The sequence below is a fragment of the Pagrus major genome, chromosome 19 (assembly GCF_040436345.1).
Source record: "Pagrus major chromosome 19, Pma_NU_1.0".
NCBI classification, from domain to species: domain Eukaryota; kingdom Metazoa; phylum Chordata; class Actinopteri; order Spariformes; family Sparidae; genus Pagrus; species Pagrus major.
Genome location: NC_133233.1, coordinates 14,919,582 through 14,946,363, shown reverse-complemented (window position 1 = coordinate 14,946,363; position 26,782 = coordinate 14,919,582). Strand labels below are relative to the sequence as shown.

The 26,782-nt window shown below is 40.5% G+C and overlaps 1 protein-coding gene across 5 annotated transcripts; it reads right to left on the bottom strand.

Annotated features, from left to right (window-relative positions):
* Positions 1 to 1,603: 1,603 nt before the first annotated feature.
* On the bottom strand, positions 1,604 to 26,782 carry mtrr (5-methyltetrahydrofolate-homocysteine methyltransferase reductase). 5 transcript variants are annotated; one of them, XM_073487810.1, is made up of 16 exons: positions 26,333 to 26,455; positions 26,048 to 26,235; positions 25,678 to 25,831; positions 25,376 to 25,493; positions 25,234 to 25,286; positions 24,770 to 25,140; positions 24,579 to 24,692; positions 24,340 to 24,496; positions 24,150 to 24,238; positions 21,865 to 22,045; positions 17,060 to 17,102; positions 13,398 to 13,578; positions 12,591 to 12,709; positions 7,827 to 7,919; positions 3,802 to 3,996; positions 1,604 to 2,473 (listed from the first exon to the last, which is right to left on the bottom strand). In XM_073487810.1, exons 1-16 carry the CDS (start codon positions 26,397 to 26,399, stop codon positions 2,329 to 2,331), a joined length of 2,268 nt encoding a protein of 755 aa, XP_073343911.1. In that variant the 5' UTR covers positions 26,400 to 26,455; the 3' UTR covers positions 1,604 to 2,328. The 5 variants fall into 5 exon arrangements, with proteins under 5 accessions (XP_073343911.1, XP_073343912.1, XP_073343914.1 ...); XM_073487811.1 differs by lacking the exon at positions 26,333 to 26,455 and adding an exon at positions 26,724 to 26,782 and having other exon boundaries at positions 24,770 to 25,286; XM_073487813.1 differs by lacking the exon at positions 26,333 to 26,455 and adding an exon at positions 26,724 to 26,744 and having other exon boundaries at positions 24,770 to 25,286; positions 26,048 to 26,192.

The following is a 26,782-nucleotide window of genomic DNA, read 5'->3' as shown; positions in this document are numbered from 1 at the left end:
GGCGGAGCAGCAGGACACAGAGGGATGAGGGCGAGGAGGAGCACCCAGCTCTACCACAAGGACAGCTCTACCTACGACTCCTCTGTATTAAACCAATTATTCACCATCAGGGATTGTTTTCTGCAACAGTAAATGTTTTGTTTACTCGGCTCAAAAATGTAGCGAATGGGGTGTCATCTACGGCGCAGGCGGCAGAGATTGTAAACATGTTTTTCTCTCCCCTCCCTACAAGAGGATAAATAAAAAAGACTGCTGTTAGAAGATTTAATTCTGAGAAGCCTCTCTCCAGGGCTCCGCGCCGCGCTAAGAAGCCCATTGCAAAAAGCCTTCAATTAGCAGAGTACGCCTTCATCTTCTGACCAAAGTCACCTTGAACAATCAAATTATCTCTAAATTTGAATAAAACAATCACTCCCAATCAATCAGAGTTCATTAGCTCCCAAATGATTTACATTGCCCCATAACATGATAAGAAACCCACGCACGCACCTCAAATTCAAGTGTGTAAGGTCATCTAGAAACACACCTGTGTGTACAGTAGAAGAAAACCAATAGAAAACAATAGTTTACACTGAAATGTGTTTAATTCCTGATCATACAAGGCACAGTTGTGTTTGCTTTAACCACAGTTTGGGAGATTTCAGTAAGGTTTGCAGGACTTACAAAAGTTGGAGTTCACCGTCTCCAAACTGGCAGTGTGCTGGGGCAGACACACACAAACAAAGGCAGTGAGATCAATTTAGAGCTGCGCATTATCATTGAGATTCACGCCCTCTGTACTATTTTAACACAGTATAATGATACATGAAAGTGTTATCATCTCGAAGGACTGAGTTGAGAAAAATGACACTTTTTACAAACATGAAAAACCCGTCTCCAAAAAATTAAAATACATTTTCAAAGGTGCACAAAGGTGTAGTTTGGGGGAAGAAATTCTAATCAGAAAAAAAGATCTTCGATTACTGATTTTTTTAATGCCTAAACAAACTAAATAAACAAACTCTTTGTTTTCATGACTGAATAAACAAACTGACCTTAAAGGACAACACAGTTTCATACTGTTTTACTTTGTATATATATGTGGCGGATCCTACCTTTGTATCATTACCTCATTAATATGGTAAATATCAAAATTCTGACTATGAATCTCTTCTCCAAAACTACATAGTACCCCTTTAAGTTATTTAATATTTAAATAATTTACAGGACTCATATTGTGGTAAGTTTGATATCCTGACTTTTTTTTAATTATAAAGCAGGTCTAGGTTGAATATAAATAGTGTGAAAGTATCAAAACGCTTAATTAACGGAGAAATGCACACAGTCCGTTTTCAGAAACTGTGCCTTCAAACGAGCCGTTACAACTTCTGTAAGGTTGTGATGTCACAACTATACAGTCACCGCCCTCAGCACTGCTTCCGGCGACGGCTTTGATTGCAAAAACACTGGCTGAGATGATGTGGAAACGTGGTTGACGGCGTCTGCTCAGGCCTGTGAGAGCTGCCCAATCAGAGCAGACTTGGCTTTCTGAAGGGGGGCTTAAAGAAACAGGCACTAAAACAGAGCGTTCAGATAGAAGGTGAATAAAGGTGCTGCAGAAATGTACAGTATGAGAAGAATAATGTGATTTTTGAACATGTAACACTGTAAAAGCATGTAAATATTTTCTAACAGACATTCAAAAGACATTCAAAATCAAAATATAAACCTGGAAATGAGCATAATATGGGACCTTTCAAGACATTCTACTGCCTTTGACTACAGAGGTATATCATGGTGCATTTAGTTTGCATTTAGAGCTGGTTGGGCATGTTCCAAAACCCAAAATAACTCATTAAAAAATTACTTGTGCCATCCTGAATGACAAAAAACAATTTACCGTCAGTGTATTGTTAAAGAACTACAGACTGCTGTGTTGTTTCCATCTAGGTTGGAGTGATACCCCACTCTCAGTCTCATCAAAATCACTCCATCACAGCCGAAGGAAGTAAATGCCTTTTCCCCAGACAGGACGAAGGAAGGAGGCTTGTCTACACTAAAAGCATTTTCACACTGCAGGACCAATCTCCGGCACTATTGCCCCGACCAAGGTCATTTCTGTTCAAACAGCAAAGCCCAAGATGATGTAGTGAACCGATATCCCCAGGTCAGCATGGTACATTCCATCTTGGTAGCATTGGGTGGTGTAAACTAAGTCTGGGATTCAGCATCCACAATTTTATGGTTCTAGAGGTTACAGCTGAGCATGCTGATTTTTTTTTTCTTTCCTTCAGGTGTAAAAAAAGCCCAGTGGATGCTGCAAAATGCCCTTATCTCGTCAGTCCGCTGTCAGCCCCAGATGTCCTGTAAGTAGCGCTTCTCTTCTCTCAGCCCCGCCAGTCTCTTCATGGCCTCCAGCTGGTCCACCTGAAGCTCTGTTCTGATCATCTCTATCAAGGTCTCGTTCACATCTTTTGCCATGTTCTTAGCGTCTCTGTAGAAAGGAAACATACAACACAATCAATAGGCATGTTTTTGCACAGCACAGTGGCAGTGGCCCTTATTTTGGAAAACCAGCAAGTGCTGCCAGCCCAGGAGTGCATCCTGGAAGGAAATTGCAGAAATCTTTATCTTGCTGTTGCAGCATATTGAGGTAGATTCATCATCCTGTGGACCTGAAGTGACATTTTTTGACTAGGAGGAATCCACACAGTTCTGACGATTCAAAGTTCATTTACTCAAAGGTGTATGCGGCAGCCTGGCAGTGATGAGAGAGGAGAAAAACATAAAATGTGATATTGAGCTTTACCAATGATGACACGACTTGACTTGTTATAAACCGATGTGTGCTTGGCTTTGTCTTGTTGTCACAATGTGTTGTGATACACAAAGAGGGGTATATATATACAGCATAAATGCTCAAAACTGTATTAGATGTTGCATCACTAGCTATGCTTGCATGAACAATAGTTCTTCATTCTGATTAAAAATAATTCTGACTGAAGAGATTGGGTCAACTGTTAACATGGGATGGGATTAATAGGATCTTTTGTTTACATGCAACAACAAATTTAATCAGAACAGCTATGTGACATGCATTCCTCTTCCTCGTCGGATATTTTATCAGCACATGTTTGATCAGCTCCCTGTCCTGAAGATTGATATCAATCATCTATACAGCACAGTATTTTACGCAGAAGCCGCCATCTTTAGCAAGTTGAGAAAAGAACGTCACTATGCATTTACGTCAAGGCGGAAGGAGAACGCAGCTGTAAAATAATCAGGTTATATTGTTTACATGGGACGGTTTTACTTTAATCGGGTTATGAAAAAGTTTTAACTACATAACATAATCATATAAAACTTCCTGTCTATTTTTGTAAAATGCTCTCTCTGATCAGTATTTCCAGATTCTATTCTGAGCAAATTGCATTTTTGTATTACATTTTCACTACTCTACACAGCCATTTTGGCCAGGTCTCTCTAGTAAAAGAGAAAATGTATTTCAATAGCGCCCCTGGTAAAAAAAAAAAAAAGCAATTCAATTGTGAACAAAAAAAGTAATCTATACAGATTTACAAGTAAATTCAAGGCTTCAGAGACACGACAGGGATGTTACAAAAATAGACCAGGCATGCAAAGATAGAGAGAGTAGAGAAAAGAGCTGCGAGTGAGTTGCTCTGCAGTCCTTTCACAGCTGAGTGCCAGAACATGACATAACCGTGCCAGGTGGACCCTGGGATAAATGTAAAGCAGACTGAGAAAAAAGCAAATATAGCTGTTTAAATCTGCATCTGACTTGTTATAATTAGTCAGTCTTACCCGCAGACATAGAGGCAACCGTTCTGTTTGAGCAGGATGTCAGTGACGTGTTGGCTGCTGAGTCGCAGGTTGTGTTGGACGTATCTGCATCGTGCTGCAGAGTTGTTGTCCTCCTCCTCCATCTGGTCATCTCTGGAGAAACACACCTTGAGGTGGCTCAGAGTACCGCTGGACACAAAGCCTTCCAGCTCCTCTCTGGGCAAAGGTGAAGGATTGCAGAAGACACATTCAAACATTTCAGATCATTATAAATACAATTTCCTACAAGGTTACTCCTGTAATCTCGGACAGGTTGTTCAGGAGAGCCACAACGAAGAAAAAAGATGTTACCATGAATGGCAGACCAAGTTTGTAGCATAGCACCTGTCCAAGGTTTCTTGGGAAAACATACATATTTTATCATAAGTGTAAGGCCAAGTATTCAACACAGTTTTCCTTCTGACTATTTATCCTCTCACTGCCAACACTCCCTTAAGATATTTAGCAATAGCTTTAACAAGACATATGACCCCCAGAACATTTCCTAAGAACACAAAAAAACCTGTCAAGCTCGATAAAACAGAACACTGATGGGCAAAAGGTCTACGCAAAAACTGTGCCAGACAACCAATTTATCTTGTTTAACAAGGGAAGTGCAAAAAAAAATATGGATTTCATAAGCAAGGTTGAGTCACCGTTATAAGCATCTTTTTTACAATCAATCCTCCCAGCCTTGCAGCTGGGTGTAACCTTGCTCCCCCATCTGTGGTTCGCTTGCCAACTAACTCCTTCTTCTGCCTCAGTGTTTTTACAGTGCCTGGGGTGCTATTGGAAGGGAAGGAAGAGAGGAAGGTGCTGAGGGAGTAAAGGGTTTACTGTGGCTCAGAGCATCTTGTTTAAAGTTAAGGAGTCGGAATGAGCGGGAACACACACACACACAGAGACAATCGCACACACTCATAACAAGCTGGGGCTACGAGATCATGGGTGAAGGTCTTCGCCTCCGGGAGCTGTGTTTTGCAGTGACCCCTAGACTATAATAAGGCATTTTTCACGAACACACAGGTACTGCGGTGTGAAAACTAAAGGAAAAGATGAGTGTTGTTGTCTTTGTTTTATAGGAAACATCCAGAATTGTTGCTTCTCCTGCAATGTTTACCACCTAACCTTTTAGTCATTAAAATCTCATTCTTTAATCATTTAGTCATTGAAATTGCATTCCTGTGACCAAGACTTGTGATTACAAAGCCTGTTTGAACATGAAAACAACAACCTGCATAACAAGGAAGAGGACGGCGCAGTCTTGTTTGTTTGATGTCTGAATATGAATCATCATAGAGTGATAGCCGTGCACGCCGAAACTGACGAAAAAGACGGCTGATTTTCTAGAAAGGCACGACAGTCGAGGAGGTTTCTGAGAGCCAAAACCTGCCACACTCCTCGGTGTGTTTGTATACCAACAGCCCGTGGCAATATCCCAGTCCCTAACGTGAACCCAGCAGGCCTCCCAGTTGTGTTTCCCCTACAGCATGAAATCACTTGCCATGAAGAGGCTGAGAAAATCGGAAGGATGGAGGGGGGAAGGATAAGTGCAGCAGAGAGGAGAGGGGAGGACGAGCTTGATGTGACATGCAGACAGATTGGCATCAACCTCTCACAGGGATGTTAAGTGCTGCGGCTGATTGAGGCGCATCGCTTCGTTTTGTTTTTTCGCTGGTAGGAAATTTGGAACGCCATCAGAGAGTTGGTCACATCCTGTCTCGACATTTTCTAATATTTATACGCATTAAAAAGGAGCTTATGTTGCATTTATACAAGGTCGAATTCCTCCCCCCTACTTACAACGACTTCAGATGAACTTTTAAAAATCTTTTGAAAATCTGGGACACTGAAAAATACTACAAACTATGCAAAGCAGGCTTCATTTCCATTGCCAGACATCAAATTGCGTTTACTTTTAGAGAAATCCAGCAGAGATGAATGCAGGCAGGCCATTCAGCTGTAGGTATGTTGCTCTCTCTGTTGTTCATTCTGCTAACCTATTTAAATCGAGGACAACTCTTCACGGGTGGCTCATAAAACACGGACTAATCGCTTTGGTCAACACTGTGGGGGTGTTCATCAGAGAAGCCCACACTGTGAACAAACACCAACCTACTACCTGGCTGTGAGTTGGTATTTAACTAAGGGATAGAGGAAACAAAGGGGGAACAAACAGCATCCTCTGTGATCTTTTCTAGTGTGATTAAGGATGCTAATCCATTCACACTATTTAATCCTGCCAAAGAACTCGATCAGTGCACCAGCATTGAGTATACGCATGCTGCTTATATCAGGGAGAGCCGATCAATTAGTGTGCAGTCGGGACAAAGGAAAGCCAAAACAAACTGATCAGAGCACTGATCTACTCACAGGCCGGCGTCAGTTTGCAAAGCTTTGACGACACAAGAGGTCAATCCAAAAAAGTTAGTGTAATATTCGTACAGTTCAGTTTGATTCAGTTTGTTTCGCAGAATGACAACCCTGCTCCCCTTCAGGCCCATCATCAGGGGAGGTCAAAGTGTATGGACGACCCAAGCCCAAGGCCCAGGAAAGGATTGGTCAGTCAGCTGTGCAGAACACAGATGTGCTGCTAATGTAGAGTGAACTGACAGGCAAAGTCAAAATGCCTCACCAAAAACCAGGACCGGCAGGATAAATATGAGTGGGGAAAGTGCCGCTCCCTCATTACCACCACTGAGCTGCCTTAAGCAAGGCACTTAACCCTAACCACTCCAGTGGAGCAGGTGTGAATGTGTTTAACTCTGAGTGTGATGAGGGCATTCCTTAAAAGAGTGAAAATGTAGATTAAAAAATAGTGCCACACTGCCTGTATAAGGTTATATGCAGCCTGCTTACAATGCTTGCAACTAGCATATTGTTCCTAAAGTCCACAAGAAAACAATCAGACTGTTCTTATCATCTCAGAAATTGAGCGAGAGACAAGTATCCCTGTGCGGCGCAGGTCCACTGAGGGAGAGACGAGACAGCCTCTGTTTATGTTATTTTTATTTTCATTTCAGCTGACAACCGTACAGTATAGTATTTCAGCTCTGCATACAATATAGTTTGATTAATGTAGTCCTCGAGAATTGAATTAACAGATGACGAATAAATTAAATTTCAACCATGATTTGATCTCATGATTCATTGCAGTAATTTCTTTAATCAATGTTTAATTTTACTTGTCTCAGATCACTCAGTCAATGGTGGGCATTTTTTCTCTCCTTGTATTAATTTAAGGGTAAAAGGATGAATATACCTTTAACTGTCATAGTCTAGTTAAAAGAAGTGTTTATTTAAGCCTGAAATCGATATGGGTTGATCAGAGGTTGCTGAATGTATTATTTGATAGAAAACTGAAAACTAAAGAACGGGCTCAGAATTGAGTTTCAGATGAGTCAGAGAAAGAGGAATATTTACAGTATGGGTTTTTTATAAACTTGAAAGAAGAAACTTTGGTCAGTTACCCAGTGGGGATTTTACATCTTTAATATTCTGTTAGATACTTGCTTGTTAGCTTAATAGTTCCCTAAAATGTTTTCAACATTACTCTTTGCTAATAAATGAAAAAAGAGGAAGAACATTTCTTGAGAGATATCTGGATATTTCATCAACTTGGAAATTGATTCATTAAATGAACCTTTATGCAACTTCTTGCCTTGAATCACAATAACAACAAGCTTTTGCCTTGAGTTATATAACTTTGTATAACCTATCTTTACAAACATCTTGCAATACATCCTGTTGGTGATTGCTTAATAGACTGGCCATGATGCTCATGCTCATTGTAATTGCAGAATGAATACCCACATCATGTATGCAGACAGAGAAGCGCTCATTATGCAGGCCACAGATTTCAATACATGATATGTAGCAGCAAGGTGAAGAAGGAGGTGGGTATGGAAAACAGATATCTTACTAACAAAAGGTTAAGAAAAGTATGTAAAGAATATGTGAATATGTCAGTGTAGGGCCCTGAACTGAGAAACAGAAACCCAGCTTACCTGAACAGGTAGTCACGGTCTCTGTGGCGACAACCAAAGAACAGCCAGGTCTCGCCAAATGTGGCCTCGGGGTTCTCCAGCCTCTCCTTCTCTCTGAAAGTCAAACAGCGGATGTTAGCGGTCAATCAATACTAACAGACGACCAGACCAGATGGAGGAGAGGGAGTCCTTCCTCGCAGCAGAGGTTAAAGAAGAGTAGTGACACCATTAAGCACTGTCTGCAATGACAGAACACTGAGTGCCACAATTGCCTAATGCACGGAAACGACTGTGCGTGCTGCAGCGAGGGCATTATATGTATTATTAAATTTCACCCAAACAGACGGATAGATCCCATTACTATAAACAGTTACTGAAAATGAAACTGGGGCTTGTGCTTTCTGTGTGGGTGTGTGTTTTGCGTACTCTCGTGTGTGTCCAACTGCTTGAGTGCAAAAAAATAAAAAAATACTGCTCCTGCAAAAGTGATTCCTCTTGTGGCTTAGGAGTTTGGCAAAGCTCCCAGAATCCTTTGCAGGCAATGGCAATGGCAACGCAGCGGCACAAAGCGGCTCTGAGGATAGTGGTATCTGTGCTGCACACCTGCTGCAAAGGTGGCAGCTCTATCCCAGATAACAACAGTTGACCCTCAACCTTTCATGATGCCATCAGTCAGTGGACTCTCTAAAGAGCTGGGCATTATCGGTTACCCCGTCTGGAGGGAGGGGGAAGAGAGAGGGGTTGTTGAAGTGACCAACCACGACGAGGGGCTGAGGAATGCCATGGTGAGGCATTGAGACTAGGCCCTTTGTGCTGCGCTGCTGCACTCCGAGGATAAGGTGCTGATTCCCCTAAACCCAATCCTTTTATTTTCACCTACCGACTAAACTGTGGTTTGTGTTTTCCAGAAGTCATGAATTCAAAATGGCAGATGGACTAGTATGGTGCATAAATGGTAAATTGATTAATTGATTTGTTTGAGCGACTTAAAATTTTGTGGATGAAGGTTCTCAGTCATCCATTTAATTCTAATATGAATTTTGAATCTATGGAAGTTTTATATTCAAAGGTACGCTTGTATATATACAGTGCATCTTGTACAGAGAAACGTTCCCCCTTCAGCAAAGATGTGGAGTGAAACTAAAGGCTGAATGGGGGAACAATACATGTGGGAACAATAAACAAAAATGACTGCTTTTTCACTAGCATGGATATCCAAATTCTTGTAAGCAAGATTTTCTCCAACTGCATGATGAAAAGTAGGACCAGATGGAATCAGCTTTGACGAGGAAGAAACTGTGAAGTTTATCAAGCAAATATGGAAGTAAAAACCACATTTGGGATTAAAAAAAAAAAGAAATGTAGCAAGAGAAACTTTTTATAAATAATAGTTTAACTCAAATTTGACTTCATTTGAATAAAACTCTTGTGGCTGATTCACTCAATGTTTCTAATGGCTGATAAGAATTAAAATTCTAGTTTCAAGGGGCATGCAGAGTAGGACATTTCTTTTATCTGCTTCCAAAGGTTTGAGTTTAATAAAATGTCACTTTTTTCTTTGTGTTCCTTTCCGTCATTGTAAATTGAATATCGTCCAAATTATTTCTTGGACAAAACAAGCAATGTGATGATGTCACTTTTGGCTCCAAAAAAATGTGGTGGACATTTTTGGACTCATGTTGTGACATATTATATTTAAAAATAAAAAAACTGATTATTCTATCATTACTTGCAGCTATACACTAATGAGGCGAAGTGAAAAATCAATGCAAGTCTGATGTGAATACTGAAAAATAAAACGCTCTCATTAATTAAATGAAAAGTTGACCAGTTAATAAAATCCCACAGCGAAGATGTTTGTTTGAACTTTATGTCTTTGAATGTGGCCCAGTAACAGAGCTGTCTGGCTGACTTGATCCAAACGCTCAGATCCCATCCATTAGCATCCTGGACGAGATTCTTCTGATCTGCAAACAGCCTCAAGTAAATTCATTTTAGTGGGCTCGTCTCTCTCCTCTCGCCGCCTGCCCTAAAGGGATCAATACCAATATGAAAAACCTGGATTCCATTCTGAGTAGACCACACCGGCGCCTTTCTCTGAATACAAATCACATCACATCACATGCCCACACTATAACAGCCTGCAATACAATCCCAGGGGGGAGGCAGCATCTACAGAGCACTCCATTTGGGGTCGAAATCAGAAGCGGTTGCCTTTCAGCGCCATTCAAATGATCAGCAGGAGGGGGAAACTGCACGGAAAGTCGAGGTGAAGACTTGGTAAACATCCCAATTATCTCATATCTTCATTCGTTTCCTTTGCAGCGCCGTGCTGAGTGGCTTTTTAGGCTAACAAATACAACAAAAACAAAAAAAAAAAACAACAACAGCTCGAGGCTTAATCACTGAAATTACATCGCAGAATTAGACCGATATACATCCAATGTGCTGAATTTGTTTCATAATACAGTACAACGCTCAGCAGCAAGACGCTGTAGCCTAATTGTAATCAGCTGTCTGGTTAGACTGATAAATGGAAGCTCAATATTTGTTCAGACAAACTTTAATAAAGGTTGTCATACTGAACGTGCCAAGTACGCCTTTTGGCAAGCCGAAATATGAAACTGAGCAAACAGATTTTTTCCAAAATAAAAGCTTGTTAGAGCTGTTTTGGAGATTAAGGCTAACCATTCAGTTAAAATACAATATTTGTTTAACTGTCACTGCTCTCAGCTAGATAAAAAGACACTGGAAATCACAATCCTGCCACACAAACAATCAATACCCCACTACTGGGGGGCCTTATTAAAATCGTCTGGCACCCCCAAGTGGGCCTCTGACCTTTAGAGACTCTTCTTCCACTTGTTACCAGTGCAACAAACTCATACAATGCACTTTTGAAAACAGCCATCGATTAACAGTGGGAGTGGAAGTGGGGGGAGAGGTAGGAAGATCGAAGTGTTCATGCCCATGTTGTTTTGTTGCTAACAGGACCATTCTTGGGCCTGGAGGCAGATACGGTGTCCCGTTGACAAACTGGTGATTGTTATCTCCTATCAGAGTGCAGTGTCAGCCGCCGAGGCTTTGTTTGGAATCTCAAGTTAGATTCTGTATAATGCCGCGCGCCATGACAGGTTTATACAATCCTCCGGCACAATACCCAGCTGGCAGGGGAGGGGATAAGAGACGTAGAGAGGGAGTACAGACTGAGGAGAGAGTTGAAGAGATTGGTTCACATGAGTTTCTGCTCTAACGGTGAAAAGTCTACTGAAGGAAAAAAAAAGTTTGGAATTTTTATTTAAAATTTTTTAAAAAAAACTCTCAAGGATGCATCTGATGATGGTTTGTAGTTGTTGTATTATGAAACAAAGCCTTCCAAAATCAATCAAGGACTGAGTGTTTTGCTTGTACTGACAAGCAGGTCTGCAAGGACAGACCATTAATAAAACACTTCTGTGTATTTTGATAGCTTAGATTTGAGAGAGAAATATTTGGATAGTGCTGTCAGGATCAAAGTAAGACTGATGTGTTCATATCACTGCCTTCAACTGGACTATCGTCCCTCTGGCTCAACCTTGATCATTAAGAAGAGGAGTGGTGTAACCAGGTCAGTCTGAAAGACGTGCGCTATCTTTGGGTCTCCTGCAACCCAAAGGCGCAAACACTTCTCACCCCAGACGACCACTCATATTCCCTTGAATGTGCTACAGACAGACAATCCACCACCGCTATCACTTTAGCTGATGCTGTGTCACCTCTCAGAGCAATAACCCGCTGACGCCACCCGCCCCAGCAGAGCAGACGTCTGGGGGATTTAGAGACAATTGGAGTTGACTAGGGCACAACCTCATTTATACAAAGCCACCCAAGAGTTAGACATGTCAGTCTGACTCAAAAGGCTTACTCTGCTTTCTAACAAGTCATGTTAGGCTATGGGCCTGGTTCAACACACAGGCATCGGCCTGGATAGAGAATCTCCAGTCACATTAAACCCTTCTGACAGGTCATCATTTTGCAATCTCGATATAGCCATCAATTCAGAACCGCAGAAAATTAAACTAAATGTCACGTTTTCTTCCAAATGATAGCACTCAAGAATTTGGACTTGGACAGCAACGATTTAAGAAGCTGGAGAGAAGTACTCAGCTGACAGTCGATATCTCTTCGGCAATTACGAGCACTGATAAACTCCAAAAACGTGGCCACCACCTACTGGACTTTTTACTTTCAAATCAATAACGATGCATGTGCTGGTTTGACTCCTGGCTCTTCATTACAGGCCTCAGCCATAAACTTGCGTGTCGGAGAGAGGGCCTAATTTATTCCTGGCGAGACGAGTGAAGCATCTGAAATAATCCCTGACGTGATCACAGCCCTAGGCGGTAGATTTATTATGCCTGATGAGATGTACATGACGTCGACTTTTATCGGCTTTGAGCAGGGGTCTCATTTAATTGTCTCTGCAGATTACTGGAAAATATGCACCGATGATGTGCACTTAACATCACTTGAACATTGTGAATATTCATTCCTGGGTGAAGAATCTTCGCTGGAACAATCCGCATCACACAGCCCAGAAATCAGCATATAACCTGCGTGTTTCTGATGCTTGACATGAACATTTAGCTGACCTGTTTCAGCAGCATATCTTGTAACATCCTGCATGCACTTGATTCCTCTTGAGGAGACAGGGAATCTCAATACAACATGTCCCTATTACTTGATAAAATTGTCACTTATTATAGTGCAAGATAATATTTTAATGGATTATCAAATCCGCCATACCTTTGCTGGAGGAAGCCGATGAAGGGAGCAACTCCTGTGCCCGGACCGACCATTATAAAGGGCACCGACATGTCAGAGGGAGGCCGGAAGGAGCAGTTGGGTCTCAAACTCGCATGGATCTGGGGTCAGAGGACATTAGCAAGCATTTAAAATAATGAGAGTAATTACAACAGTGCTGAGAAGCCACTGTGGGACTACCAATCTATTAATTGATCTACTTAATATTCGAAGACATACTAATAGGAAAACTCATGAGGAATCCACAGAGTCTGCAGTGGAGAGGATTTGCTTGCTTTAATTTAAATTAATTCTTTAATTAACCGCCCACACAACGGGCCCAAAGCTTGTTCTTTTTTTTCCTCACACATTTAATTTCCAGAAATTAAAAATAAAGTTTGCAGAGAAGCCTAAAAACCTGTAGTGGAAACAGGTTGAATCCCCAATGCCTTGAATTCTGCAGTTTCATGGACATGCTGTAGAATTTTCTGATCTTCTGCTTCACACTTGTTTTCTATTTTACTCAAGAACCTCTTGAGCTGTAATATTTGAAGGAGGAATAGGCAGCTCAGCTCTACTGGCATTTTTATTGAAACATAACAAAGACAAAGAAGAGTAAAGTGGAGCAAGATTTCAACCTAACCATGTATTTATTGCCTTTGAGTTTGGGGTTGGAACTATTACAGCACCTGAACACTTGAACTCAGCTCATATATTTCCTGGTCCTGGCTGATAAGTGCTTATATATCCAAGAGTTCACAAATTTGCACAATCTAGTTTCAGCTCTCCATATTCCAGTGTACTCATTACCTTTGGCAGAGCCATCCTGCCGGAGGATTCATCCTTCCCTGGGAAAAGGAGGACAGGATTGATGAGGTCAAACAGCCAACCGGTACACAAGCCTCGCCTCCCCGCAGGCCGCCCAGAGCATGCTGGTAACTCTACGACGTTGAAGACAAAATGCAGCTTTCCTGGGTGCGTAAGGCAGGAGCTATAGAGAGAATACCACAGAGAGTTTGAGATGGAGGAAGACAGAGATATACAGAAACAACAGTGTGTATGGGAGAGGGTGTTTGCAAGGCTCGCAGACAGTGACAAGCAGGGAGATGAAGTGAAAAATAGAGTGAAATACAGGCGCAGAGGGAAGACAGTAGGGTACAGAAAGGCACAAACATTACGAGTGAGGATAGATTCTCAAGAACAGACAACAGTGCCTCTTCAAATGACTCACACAAACAACCTTTGGAGACATATAGTTATACAACAGCTGATCAAAGTATTAAGGATACACGGATATTTGATGCAATGCCAATTACGGATATGGACGTGACATTGAAATGTGCTAAATTGTGATCCGTGCCAGTGGTTCCCAACTTTTGTGTCTGACAGCCCCACAGCCCTGTTAGATGAGCTAAAGTACCCCTTCAACAACAACTCCCACTGTGTTAAGTTCTTTTTAATTGGATTTTAAACTGGATCACATTAAATATATATTATATAAAAGCTCATAATGTTTAAGCTGGTTTTGTCAAACTTGTATCTGTACTAGTTACCACTTGGGGTGGCAAAAGTTGGATGTTTCAACCATTTACATTATTTTTACGCTAATTACTTACACCACTTGCCCATTACTTAAGCTATCCATTTCGACAATATATCCATTTCCTTAAGCTAACTTACTAAACCATTTATCCTTTATTTTACGCTAACTACTTATGCTTGGCTACTTAAACCATTTATCAATTAGCTGACTTTAAGCTAACGATTTCAGCCATTCATCCATTAGTTAAAGCTAAGCATTTCAACCATTTATACATTACATTATGCTTACTGTTTAAACTGCTAGGCTATTACTTTAAGCAAGTTATTTCAACCATTAATCCATTAGCCTACTTTCAGCTAAACTAACTATTTTAACCATTTATCCACTAGTCTACTTTCAGCTAAGTTGACTATTTCAACGCTAACAACAGACCACACATTACAAGCTGTGCCAGTAATGTGTGCTCTTTATTTTGCCTCTTGTTTTTATCTGCTACTTTTATATGCTCATTCTAGATCTCCAGATCAGGTGTGTTACTGAGACAGAGACAGGTCTCGAATTTAAGTTAATTTTCTCCTATTTTGTCCAACACAGGTACAACATTTAAGTTTGATGAGGATCAGCCATAATCTCTCCTTACATTTATTTCTCCCACTATATGACACAGATACAAGAAATGACAACTGACCACTGGTTGGTGGAAGGTATGTGCAGACAGCCTATTATAGCTGGTAGGTTGTGATACATAGCATATACCAAAGATTGACATCTCACCCATTCTTAACCCTATTTCTGTTTATTTTCGTCTTTAGACAAATACATGTTTTTTTCAATCAAATCATGATTTAATTTTTTCAAATTCTTTCTGCCACTCCACAATCTTTCCACATACCACCTGACAGCTAGCACCCTAGAATAAAAGTACTCCTGGTTGCTAATCACTGATCTACACAATCATCCTAGACTAAGAAAACAGAACTAGGAGGGAATAAAAAATCACTTCCTGTTCGTCGTGCTTCAATAAAACTGCCTCTCCCTCCTCTCCATTCCAGTCTACACTGCCGGCTGAAGAACTCTCACGCTCTCTCATCCTTCACTTTCCAGTTCCTGTGGGCCACTAGAGACCTCTATTGACCACAGCATCAATAATGCAGGCCTCTAATGTCTCTGCACCATCTGATAAACTACAGCCACCATCTCTCCTGTCTGTGCTCTGTCTCTCAGCACATTCACACTCTCACACACACACACTCACACACACACACACACACACACACACACACACACACACACACACACACACACACACACACACACACACACACACACACACACACACACACAAGCAGCTAAGGGAGGGACTAATGAGAGGAGCAGAGAAGTTTTGACATTGCGTTAGATGTTGCTGTTCCACATGAGCTTTAAATGCAAACCTAATGCGTACTAGCTTAACAGGAAGAGCAGATCGATGACTGGCTAAGTGATGCAAAAAAAGGAACACTTCTTAAACTGAGCACAACTTGCTAAATGTTACGCTATATTTACAGTCCTTTCATTTGTGCACTTTTTTTTCAAGGGAATTACATCTATGAATACCCATCCAAAACACACAGAACATGGACTACTATGTTAAGGGTCAGGGCCATAACAAACATTAGACAGATGCCTACATATAAACATAAATAATAATTATTACTGTAAGTTCTATACGTCATTAGTTCAGATAATTTCTTGTTTCTTTATAAAATAGTTTCCAAATACCTCCAAATCTAAATTCATATGAAAATGCCACACTTTCCTCACACATATTATTCATGGAGCTTCCCTTTGATGTAATAATAATCCCTATCAAATGTCAGATAATTTGAAAGCTCTACACACAGCTGTGAGGGAGTTGGCTAAATACCAGATCTCCAGTGGAAAGCAATGCATTTCCTAGCTGCCAATAGTGCAGGATCAATATATATTATATCATGGGAACTCGACTGTCTTGTCGAGTAGTACCTAATAAACTAAGTTGAGGATGTAGCACTATATCATGATGCATCACGAGAATAAAATATCGACAACAGATTTACAAACTGAGTTAAAGAGTTATAGGGTTATGAGAACAAAATATATATATAAAGCTAGCTATTTTCTTCTCATAACACCAACATAAAATTAGATTTGACCGGGTAGCGTATGCATCATCTCTGGGGTATTATACATCCTTTAAATATGTAAGAATTTTAGTTGACCACATTCAATAATTAACTAAAATTATCCACTGAATCTGAATAAATAACTGCGGATGTTATGATGTTCATGTATTGTTGTAGAGATATCTATTGAAGTTAGCATGCTAGCTAGCCCCAGTCTGTCAAGGTCCAAAGCCCCTGTGCTCCTGCCCTAACCCTAACCATCACCCGGTATAAACACCAACACTCCCCCACACGGCTAACTGAGATAACTACCTAATGGCAGCTACAGTTAGCAGCAGTTAGCGGTTACTCTGATGATATGCTGCCTCCTATTTGTTTGGAGTATGAATTCGACAGGTGGCCAATTCTTACATATTGCACCTTTAAGTCATAACTATAAGTACATTTATGAACTTAGAGACACATTTCTCTGGATTTCACTTATTTTGAATCACTGGAAAAGTTGGCAGTTTCATGGATTTTCCAAAACTGAACAGATGTTTTAATTTACAGAAACATCTCCAAGGGTTAAATTCTTCTTCAAATTCTTCTTCAATGTTTACTTATTGTTCACCAGTAGAAATCAGGAAGCAGTGGAGAGAGTAAGACAGACATACATACATATACAGTATACATGCTCATGGATAGTTGTTATTCCAAATATGTGATGGAAAAAGGTCACAAAATGTACACAGTTTCATACAGTACAAAATGTTACCTGCATTCTTATTTTTCTGTCACCTTACCTGGCTGCTGAATAAGGCCTGGGCTGCAGTTTCGGCAAATGCTCTGAAAGGCAAGCACAACTGTCAATCATCCATCTGTGTGGCCAAGATTTTGTTACACAGACAGCCGTGACAAAGAGGAGACAAATAAGTGAAAGTCATCTTGGTCCATCGAGACGTCCTACCTACCAATCTATCCTGTAGAGTTACCCCCACCCAGGTTAGAGGCTTGTTTCTAGGACACACTTCTATATTTATGAAATTACAAACTCAGGGTTATGGAATCCCAAGTGTCCAGATGTGGAGCCAGTAGGAAACAGATTGCTTATGCAGACCTTATTTCAATGCCAGCCATGAAGGTGCCCTCTTTTGGGTAATATGTAGTGTGGAATGTATCCATGAGGATGTGTCAGAGAAAATCAAGAAAATTTACAAGAGTTGAAGACAACTTTTCACCCTGCAGCGCCAAGATTTGCCATTCGCTATGCTATGAACACCACCAACTATTAGATATGGCCAAAAAGAGTGATTGAGAGTCTGTAATGTGCTTGCTATGTACTCCCTTACATTTCATTTGTATCTCAATGATAGATGAACCTGGGAGAGTGAAGCTGCACCATATGTACCAGCTGAGGCCTTACAATAACACATTTTTCTGCTACATTGCTTAGAAAGACAAACAGCTGGACTTAATCTGCTCCCTCCTCTCTTTCTGGATTTCTCTGACATCTAAACAGCTCAGGGTGTTAGCGAGACAGCTCCCTACTCTGACGTCCATTTCATCTCTTTGAGCTGAGGATTTTTTTTTTTTTTTTAATGGTGACGTATGAAACACTTACAAGTAAGTTTGAAGAGGCTTTTGGGCAAAAAAATATCAGCCTTAGTCAAACACTTTTAGAGAATAGAGAACAGTGAGATAACGACATGTGGACTAAAACAAATCTGCATACATTTAGGATGGTAGAATATGAACAAATTAAGAGAATTCTGTTGTTTATAATTTAACTGAGAAGCAAAGATCTTGTTGAGACTGGGAAATGTGCCAATTCTAGAGCTGCAATGAGTACGCAATAAATCAATGAGTCAAGCAAAATAAATTTAGTTACTGTTTTAATTGATGTTTCATTCATTTTCAAGCAAAAATGTCAAGCATTTGCTGGTTTCTGCTTCTTAAATATAAGGATTTGCTGCTTTTCTTTGACATTCATGATAGTTAATGAAGGGTTTTGGGTTTTGGATTATTGATGTGACAAAAGAAGCAATATGAAGATGCCACTTTGGGCTCTTGGGAATTGTGATGAGGTTTTTTTTTTGTTTTTTTTTACAATTTTTGGACATTTTATAGACAAAAACAATCAATCGACTAAGTGATTAATCATGAAGGTAGTCGGCAGATTAATCCTTAAATTAGCAATAAAATCATTTTAAGCTTTATCTTATCATTCTGAAATAAAAATTGATTACACAGTGTAATGGTTGTACAAAAATGACACCATCCATGTACAGAGCTGTTCCCTATAAGCCTCACTTTCACTATAGTATTCGGATTGCCACAGTGCTGAATTTTTTCCAGAACAATGAGGGTTGATATACAGCACAAAAGGAGGCATGTCTGCCATTGCGCAACCAAAACAGGAAGAGACATTGTTTTACCCGGTCGCTATCCCATGTAACAGTGAAACACCTTGAATAACTGTGGAAACTCTACACTGCAAAAGATAAGAGGAGGGTCTATTTCCACTTTAATGACAATAATCGCTACTTCAGCCCTAGCCTAATCCCTATCCCTAATTAATCATTTTGTCTAATAAATGTCAGAAAATAGTGAAAAATACTCATTATAATTTCTCATTGCCCAAGAGCCCAAATAGCTTGTTTATTCAACCAACACTCAAACACGCAAAGACATTCAGTTTACTCTCACGAGAGAAAAAAAAGCAGCAATTTCTCACATTTGAGGAGCTGCCACCAGAGAACAGACTTATGAACCAATTGATGATTGATCTTTTATTTAGCGGAATCTTGGACCAAATGTTTCGCATGGCAATGAAATAAACTAACATGAGAACTTTTATTTTGAAAAAAGAGGTTCATATGTTTAGAAATAGAGACTGAAAAATGTAAGACTGAAAGGCAGGCAAATTTACAAGGAGAGCTGAGATTACACACTGGCCTTGCTTTGTTATAATCAATAATCTTGTAAAGAAGCTGCAACTCACAGTAAGTCATTTGTAAATAAGTCTTAAGGATTAATTATGACTAAGCTGCGATGCAATGGAATTCATGTTTCTCATAATGGGCAGCAGTTAACCCCCAAAGGGCAAAATCTCTTTGGACAAATTATCTCATACAGCATATCCAGCAATCCTTCCCATCATTGGAAACACACACCTCTCCATCAGGCGGTGTATCATGTACACTAACACAATCCTCTGCAGCTGCATGGTGCTCGGTTTCCTGCCTTTCTATCTCAGAGTGACAGCACATGTCCGAAACAGAGGACAATCAATCCATCATCCCACATCACTGCACCATGATGAGACTGCTGCTAGATACAGAGGATACATCACTTTTAAAACCTCTTTTTTGTTGTTGCAGTGAGTGGCTTGAGGACACATCTTAAAATATGTATTTAAAAAAAGGTCTCTGTTCCGAAAAATACAGTCCCAGGGTGCCCGATATGTTTTCAGAAACGATCATTTTCAGGGGTACCATCGATCATACTGCACAACAATATAATCTATTCCATCTCACAAGTCTCTCTGCGCCGCAATTTATATGCAGAGGTACCATTTTAGTGGGTAAAAATGAGATGGCAATGTGGTTGAACATAAAAGTTATACTTCTTATGATAAATGGATAGTTTCTTTGGCTGCAGAAGGAATTAGTGGAGAATTAGGGAGGTGGTTAGCATCAGAGCATTAAGAAGAATTCTCCTTGGGAAGATTTTTTCCTTTTTTTTTTTTTAATAGCCTACAAATGCTAATTTCGAGATACTTCTGAGAAAAGGACCTGCAAGCTCATGGTTTTCCCAAACCATTTAAAAGTTTTCCATGGCATTTTAATGTATCTTAAACGAATGAAGACAGAATTATATCTGATATGCAGTGCGTTCTTATTATACATTCAAGCTTCTCTGGGAGAGGGGGAGCACAGGGACATGTTAACTTTATTTAACTCTTTAGTTTGCTTTAGTTTCGCCCACAGGTCACAAAAAAAAAGAAGAAGAAAACTAAACCCTGGTAGATTTCATCTGAGCCCTGTGGTAAAGTAAATTGAAAAAGATGCTCATGGACAGCATTCTGCTCTCTATGACCCCAAAGTTTTCATCTGACCCACTGTGTGAAACAATGGACCATATAACAAGAGAGCTGACTCCAGGAAGGAGGTATCTTTCTCAATTTATACCCAGCATTTACTTTTATACCCAGCCTGCACTTGGCCAAAGACAACCGAGCTTCTCTCCTCATTATTTATAGTTAGCGTATAACAGCATAAACTCTGATCAGCAAACACCTCCCCTTCAGTCGGGCTAATGAACCAAGAACAGTGCAACAAAACTGCAGCAGTGTACTTTAGCAGGGACACACTGAGTCAGAGTTGACCATTAACCTCTGATCCGAACTGACCTCTTGTGCGCTCGTGTCCTTGCAAAGCTCAGTGGCTCACCAGTAAACAGCTGTTGCCCCCGAAGGGCCTCCGACACCACATTTTTCACGAGGGCACGATTGTCGCGATTCCCAATTTCTGCATCAGTTCACCACTGGAAAAAAAGGTGCTGCGGTTGGCAAGTAGACCAAAAATAACTGACACTGGGGGAGGCCAAGAGCTGTGACACAGCTGTTTTAGAGGACAACTCAGCTCGTATGTAAAGCTGTAGCCAACTAATTTCACTGTCTGGTAACTTTCAGTCAAAGCTTATTAGATCTATACTGAACAACCGGCCAACTATCTTAATGGGCTGAGAGAAAATGTTAGCTTTCTACCAACAGTTGGCTGAAAGGGTCATATTCGGGACGGCATAGACGGCCAACAGCAGCAAAAACTGATCAATATTATTAGCAGAGGGTGGAAATAATGATTAAAATATCCCTTGACTTGGGGCTACAATAGTGCCATTATATTCACAAAAACTGACACAAAACCACATTGGGCCAGCGTGACTTAAAAACGAGTCGAGGAAATTAGTGTTGATCCTTTGGGGAGCCATGCGATGTTCACCGTCTGACCATTCAGTCTAATTAAATGCTCTGACAAATTCAGCCTTGAGACTGTGCACATAGGAGCTTGCTTTACCGGTGCTGCAGTGACCCCTAATGGATGAAACAGAACAAACATGCCTGAGTGACAAATAGATTAGCAGACTTGACATGACCCGAGGTCTTTTCAAAGGTGGAATAAATAATTCTGCAGTCATTTATTCCACTGATATATTGCACAGGTGCAGTGTAAATCCCAATCTCATGTCAATCACTCTGGACTGCTTCAGGCAACATGGTAGCATGCATTTAATTAAACGTGCATCTATTATAACAAAACATTGAAAAGAAACTGAACAACATCATATGAATATGCCAATTGACAATTTATCACATTAAATGTACTTATTGCTTTGTGACATGAAGATTCAAAGGTGCACTATGTAATTTTGGGAAAGAAATATTAATCAGTAGAGAAAGACCTTCATTCATTGATTGTTTTTATGTCTAAACAATCTAAATAAACAAACTCTTTGTTTTCATGAGTGAAAAAACTAAATAAACAAAGTTTTGTAACACTTCTAGAAAGACTGAGCAAGTGACTGAGACAACAGAAGGGACTCTGACCTATGAGGAGGCTGAGAGGAGGCGAGCAGGACGGGAAGGCTGTGAGAAGCTCCAGAACGTTGAGGCTTGGGTCTCTCACGTACAGGTTGTAGTCTGCGGTGCCCTGTTTGCTGCAGAGCTCCTGTAGTCTCCTCCTCTGCACACTGTCCCCCGTATGCTCCACCAGCGCTCGGAGAAAAGCCTGATGGAGACACAGAAATCGGAAGTAAGGTCACTTGGAGCTGATCTGCAACTCTGTTACCAGCGATGGTCATGATTTTGTTCAGTTTTTCTGACTCTGCAGTAAGGAAAAACGTCAATTCCACTTCGCACACAGGCCAATCAAGTATAAGTTTTTGCTAGTTTTCTAGGTGGGTGAAAACTCAAGAGGTAGAACTTGGCACCACTCCCAGTTATGGAACAAAATCATTTTATTATGCACTTTCTGCCCTCATAAAATTGTCATTTAGTTTTTAAAAGCTTTTATCGCTACTGAAAAATTTGGCAGATGCAAAAAGGCGTTCTGTTAATCTTCAAACAAAATTCATCAAAATCTATTAATGCCATCAATTAACATGTTCAATTTGCAGAGGACAGGCTGCTGTTTAACTGGTACTGCATCAATTATTGTTCATCTTTTTGATTAAAACGCAACTCCTGAGCAACTCCGGAGTAATTTCATGAAATTTCACAACTGTTAATCACTCTGCAATTTCTGAATATTTGTCATGCCTAAGTGTTCTGTATAATTTCAGTGACTTATTACAGTTTATGAGTGCACATATGAAGAGATTAAAAGGCACATTCTTGGAGTGAGTACTGGAAGAAGTATTATCCCCAAGTTCAAATCCATCCTGATAGACAGCACTTCATCACTACTTGACTAGTGTAAAAAAATAGTCTCTGCATCTGTGGATAGTAATAACATTTATATTTGTCTCAGTGGAAATGGCAAACCAGGCCATGCAAACTCTATCTTCTGCACTTGATGCTATTATGTATATTCTTGTGAACTGCACTTAGTAAGAGGCTGAGGTGATTATCTTTCACTATCCTAAAAATCATGAGGTATAAAGATTATAGAGTTGTAAATGCTTTAATAAAACAGATTGGGTGCTTGGATTACAGTGACAGGAGTGGTAAAATAAAACTCTTACTGCCCTGTAAGTCTGCAGTAACAGTCTGACCTGAAACAGTCAATTTTTCGTGCAGGAATTTAATAACACATGAGAGAAAATGAGACTGCGCGCAAGTCTCATATACAGCAGGGAACCAGACTGATGGTAGCTGTTAAAAAAAGGATGTACAAAATATATATTTCTGACACATTAGTAATTTGATTTGGACCGTAGAAAGCTTCTCTAATAAAATCAGTGCACAAATCGGGAGTAATCTTTCCCTGTGGTCTCTTTTAAGATGTTGGAAAACAAAATATAACATGCTCTTTAAAAAATGCAGTGTGCTCTTGATAGATACTGTGTTGTAAGTGCTGTTTACTTTTGTGCTTTAAGCAATGCTCCATGCTGAGTGAGCAATGCTTAAAAATGTTGTATTTATTAAGAAGCAATTGGATTGTTGCCATATTTTGACATTTTATAAATTGTCTTCCTTTTGTCATTCAGTGTGCTGTTTACAAGGAACGGCAAACTACTGATGCAGCTCAAGCCAGAGGGAAATTAATGGTTTTCATTTTGGTCAGACTATAATGGGGTTTTTTTTCTATTAAATAATGAATTTAACTTGATGTGATTGTGGGGAAAAAAATAGCGTGAGAGATGGAAATTAGAAACAGGATATTTGCAACATCTTGCAGAATGAATCAGGTGAAACTCGCAAGCCATATCCCCAGCCAAACGTTTACGAATGTAACCAACACACCACATGTGTTAACATCCATTAACACGGAGGACCAGGCTAGTTTAATCATTATTTTAGACCCAAACCAAAGCTTAGCAAATTCAGTTTTAGTGTAGTGTAGTTATGAGTCTAATTCAACAATGAACCCATGCAAATCTTTTGGTCCAGGCTCTGTCCTGACAGATTATGAGTACCCTGCCAGTTCAGTAAAAAATAAAATGGGAAAATCCTTGTCCAAATATAACTGCACTTCTTCATGGCAAGGACAGGCTTTGACAACACAAATAAGAGCAGTGTGCTCTAGCTGGAGAAAACATGACACTTAAAAAATGTCTTTCCTATTATTATGCTGATAAGATAAAACAAGTCGGATGTCATATCGAAAAGTGGCTTGGCCAATGCAATTTACAAAGTAAGTAGCTGTAGCGCACTGTGTTGACAGACAGTACCTTCTTAGGAATGCTTCTGATCTCTAGACACCATGTAAGCAGATACAGCAGAGAAATGTTCTGGGGAATGTAGGGTGGCACCTGGGCACCTGCACACAGGGAGGAAAGAACATTTATGTCACAAACACAAGGATGTTTTGCGAAAAATGCAATGTTACAATGTTCTTTACAAGACCATATTACAGTTTACCTTTCTTCTTAGTGTCTTTACATAGACAGATATGTACTCTGTGGTTCCTCTGGTCATAAAGGCCCAATCTGTGGAGCATGTTCTCCACCTCAGTGGCTCTATTAGGGCAGAACACATCAAACGAATCCCCGGGCTGATAGGTCATCATTGGGTAAGCCTAAGAATTACAAAAAAGCACTGAAGTTCAAATTATTCTAAATTAATACTGCAAGAAGAAAAGCAAAAAAAGCCAAGCTTACAGAGATGTCAAGCTCTAACAGAAGAGCCGTCTTGACTGAGTCTCCTCTGGTCAGCTGAACTGCTCTGGGTATGGGAACCTCATGAAGAGTCTCTTTGTTGAACGGTCCAATAATCTGGTAGAAAACATCTATGAGATGAGGGTGAAATACAGCACAAATGCTGTTTTAAATCAGCATTATCAAAGCTTTACCTCTTCCATCGTGTCCACCTCCTGTAGGGAGACATCCAGGTAGGAAGGAGGCAGAGCAGGAACATTAAGAGAGGACTCAGACAGTGGTGGTAGGGAGCATTTCAGTGATGATGCCAGTATGACACGGGAAACTCCAGCATCCTTGGTCTGAGTCTCCGGTGCTGATGTAGAAATGCTGGCAGTTCCATGAGACTGGGATGCCAAACCAGGGCTCCCTGCAGAAGCAGCTGGCCTGAGATCAGAAACAGCAGTCTGTGCAGCAGGAGCTGAAGATGAAGCAGCAAATGCAGATTTGGAGACCGTTTCTACAGATCCTCCGACCGACTCGCAGTTCTGGCGGTCAGTGATGCTTAAGAGGTTCAGCTGGACATCTGGTAAGGATGAATCAGGAGTTTCCTTTGGTGAATCTCCTGCTTCTCCATTAAAGTAGCCAGTCCTATCAGAAGCCATTTTTGATAAGGCACCTTTGATTGCTTTCCACAGTCCGTCTAGCCAGGGGTCCACAACCACCTCCAGCCTGGAGCGAACAAAGTCCACAAGATTATACAGACTAGTGTAGAAAATGAAGAGAAAGTTGGATGCTTATGCTTTTTTTGCAGAGCTTACCCTACACCATCATCTGCATATCCCGTCGCATAGAATTGTTTGGCTCCGAGTTCTTGTAGACGTCGCTCAATTGTCTTTCCACAGTTGCAGAAATTTGCATAATTCGTGTCTCCTAAAGCTGGAGCAGACAGAGGAAAACAGATGAACATTTCTCAAGCCAGCAACTGTTCGGAGAGTAAACACTGTGCTGCAGTGATCTGCATTGTAATGATTTACACGAGCATGCTTTGCAAATCAAGTTCCCCATATTGACAGATGAGCTACAAAAAACAGCTATGTCAGACTTTCATGATATGATTTACCTAAAAGTGCATAGGAAAGGTGTTTATAATGGTCAGTGGAGAGGGTCTTCTTCTTGATGCGCTTTACAAATTGGAGGGCATTGTCTGGCGGTTCCCCATCTCCGGTAGTAGACACAATAAAGACCACAGGAGCATTCTCCTTTTCCAGATTGTACTGGAACCAGTCATATGATTAATCAGTGACTATTTTTTTCTCATTATCAACATGAAACATTAACATGTTTTGTCATTACTGTCCAGAAAAACATCAGTCAACATCACTTTTACGAATATATCATTAATGTGCTGGTGTGTACCAGCAGCCATGCAGTAGAAGAGAGGCTTGAACAGCTCCGCTTCTACTAAAATGGTTACAATGTGCAGTAGTTACCTTTTCTGTGTGTTCCAAGCAGCTGAGCTCAGCAACCAGTCCGTGCTCCTCGGCCACCTCAGCTAGACCCTCTGCTATTGACTGGGCTTGGCCCTTCTGAGACCCGTACAGAAGCACGAACCGAGGATTCACTTCACAGGGCATGCTACAGTCCAGAAAAACAACATCAGCTGTAGATTTGAAACAATCTGTAGACAGAAACAACAGAGAGTTGGACTAAGTCAACGCAACGATTACTGAAGTCACTAAAAACATGTGTTTTCACGGGCACCTCGGCTTACCTACATTTTGCTAATTTTGACAGGTGACTGACAGGCTGCCGCAGGATAGTCCTCACGAGCCTGAACACCATGTAGTACCCAGATGTTGCGTCAGATTTGACGTTACCGTCATTTCAACATAAATGCACGTGGATTACAGCAAGTACATTTACTCCACCAACTAAGAAGCAACCATGTCATGGCGACAGCAGAATTGCGTGGTTTTTTAGCTAAATGTTAGCTAGTAATGACAACTAGCTAATAACGTAAACTAACTTTGAAACACGGGAGAGAAGCCTTGTTGCTAACATTTGATACCCGAACGGTGTCTTTTCGAGCTAGTTTTCCCCTTTAAAATTATCTTCAAGTACACAAATAATAGGCTGGATAAAGTTCTCATTAGATATATTTTCTACCTTTTTGACACGGCTGTGGAAATTCACACACTCCAGTCCTTCCCACGGAATTTTATAGT

Excerpts from the sequence above, each read along its gene's own strand:
- mtrr (XM_073487809.1), bottom strand. The coding sequence starts at position 26,399 with ATGGTGTTCAGGCTCGTGAGGACTATCCTGCGGCAGCCTGTCAGTCAC. Across the intron at positions 25,832-26,047 it reads GCTTGGAACACACAGAAAAG|TACAATCTGGAAAAGGAGAA; the intron begins GTAACTACTGCA and ends GACTGGTTCCAG. Across the intron at positions 7,920-12,590 it reads ATCGGCTTCCTCCAGCAAAG|AGAGAAGGAGAGGCTGGAGA; the intron begins GTATGGCGGATT and ends TTTGACTTTCAG.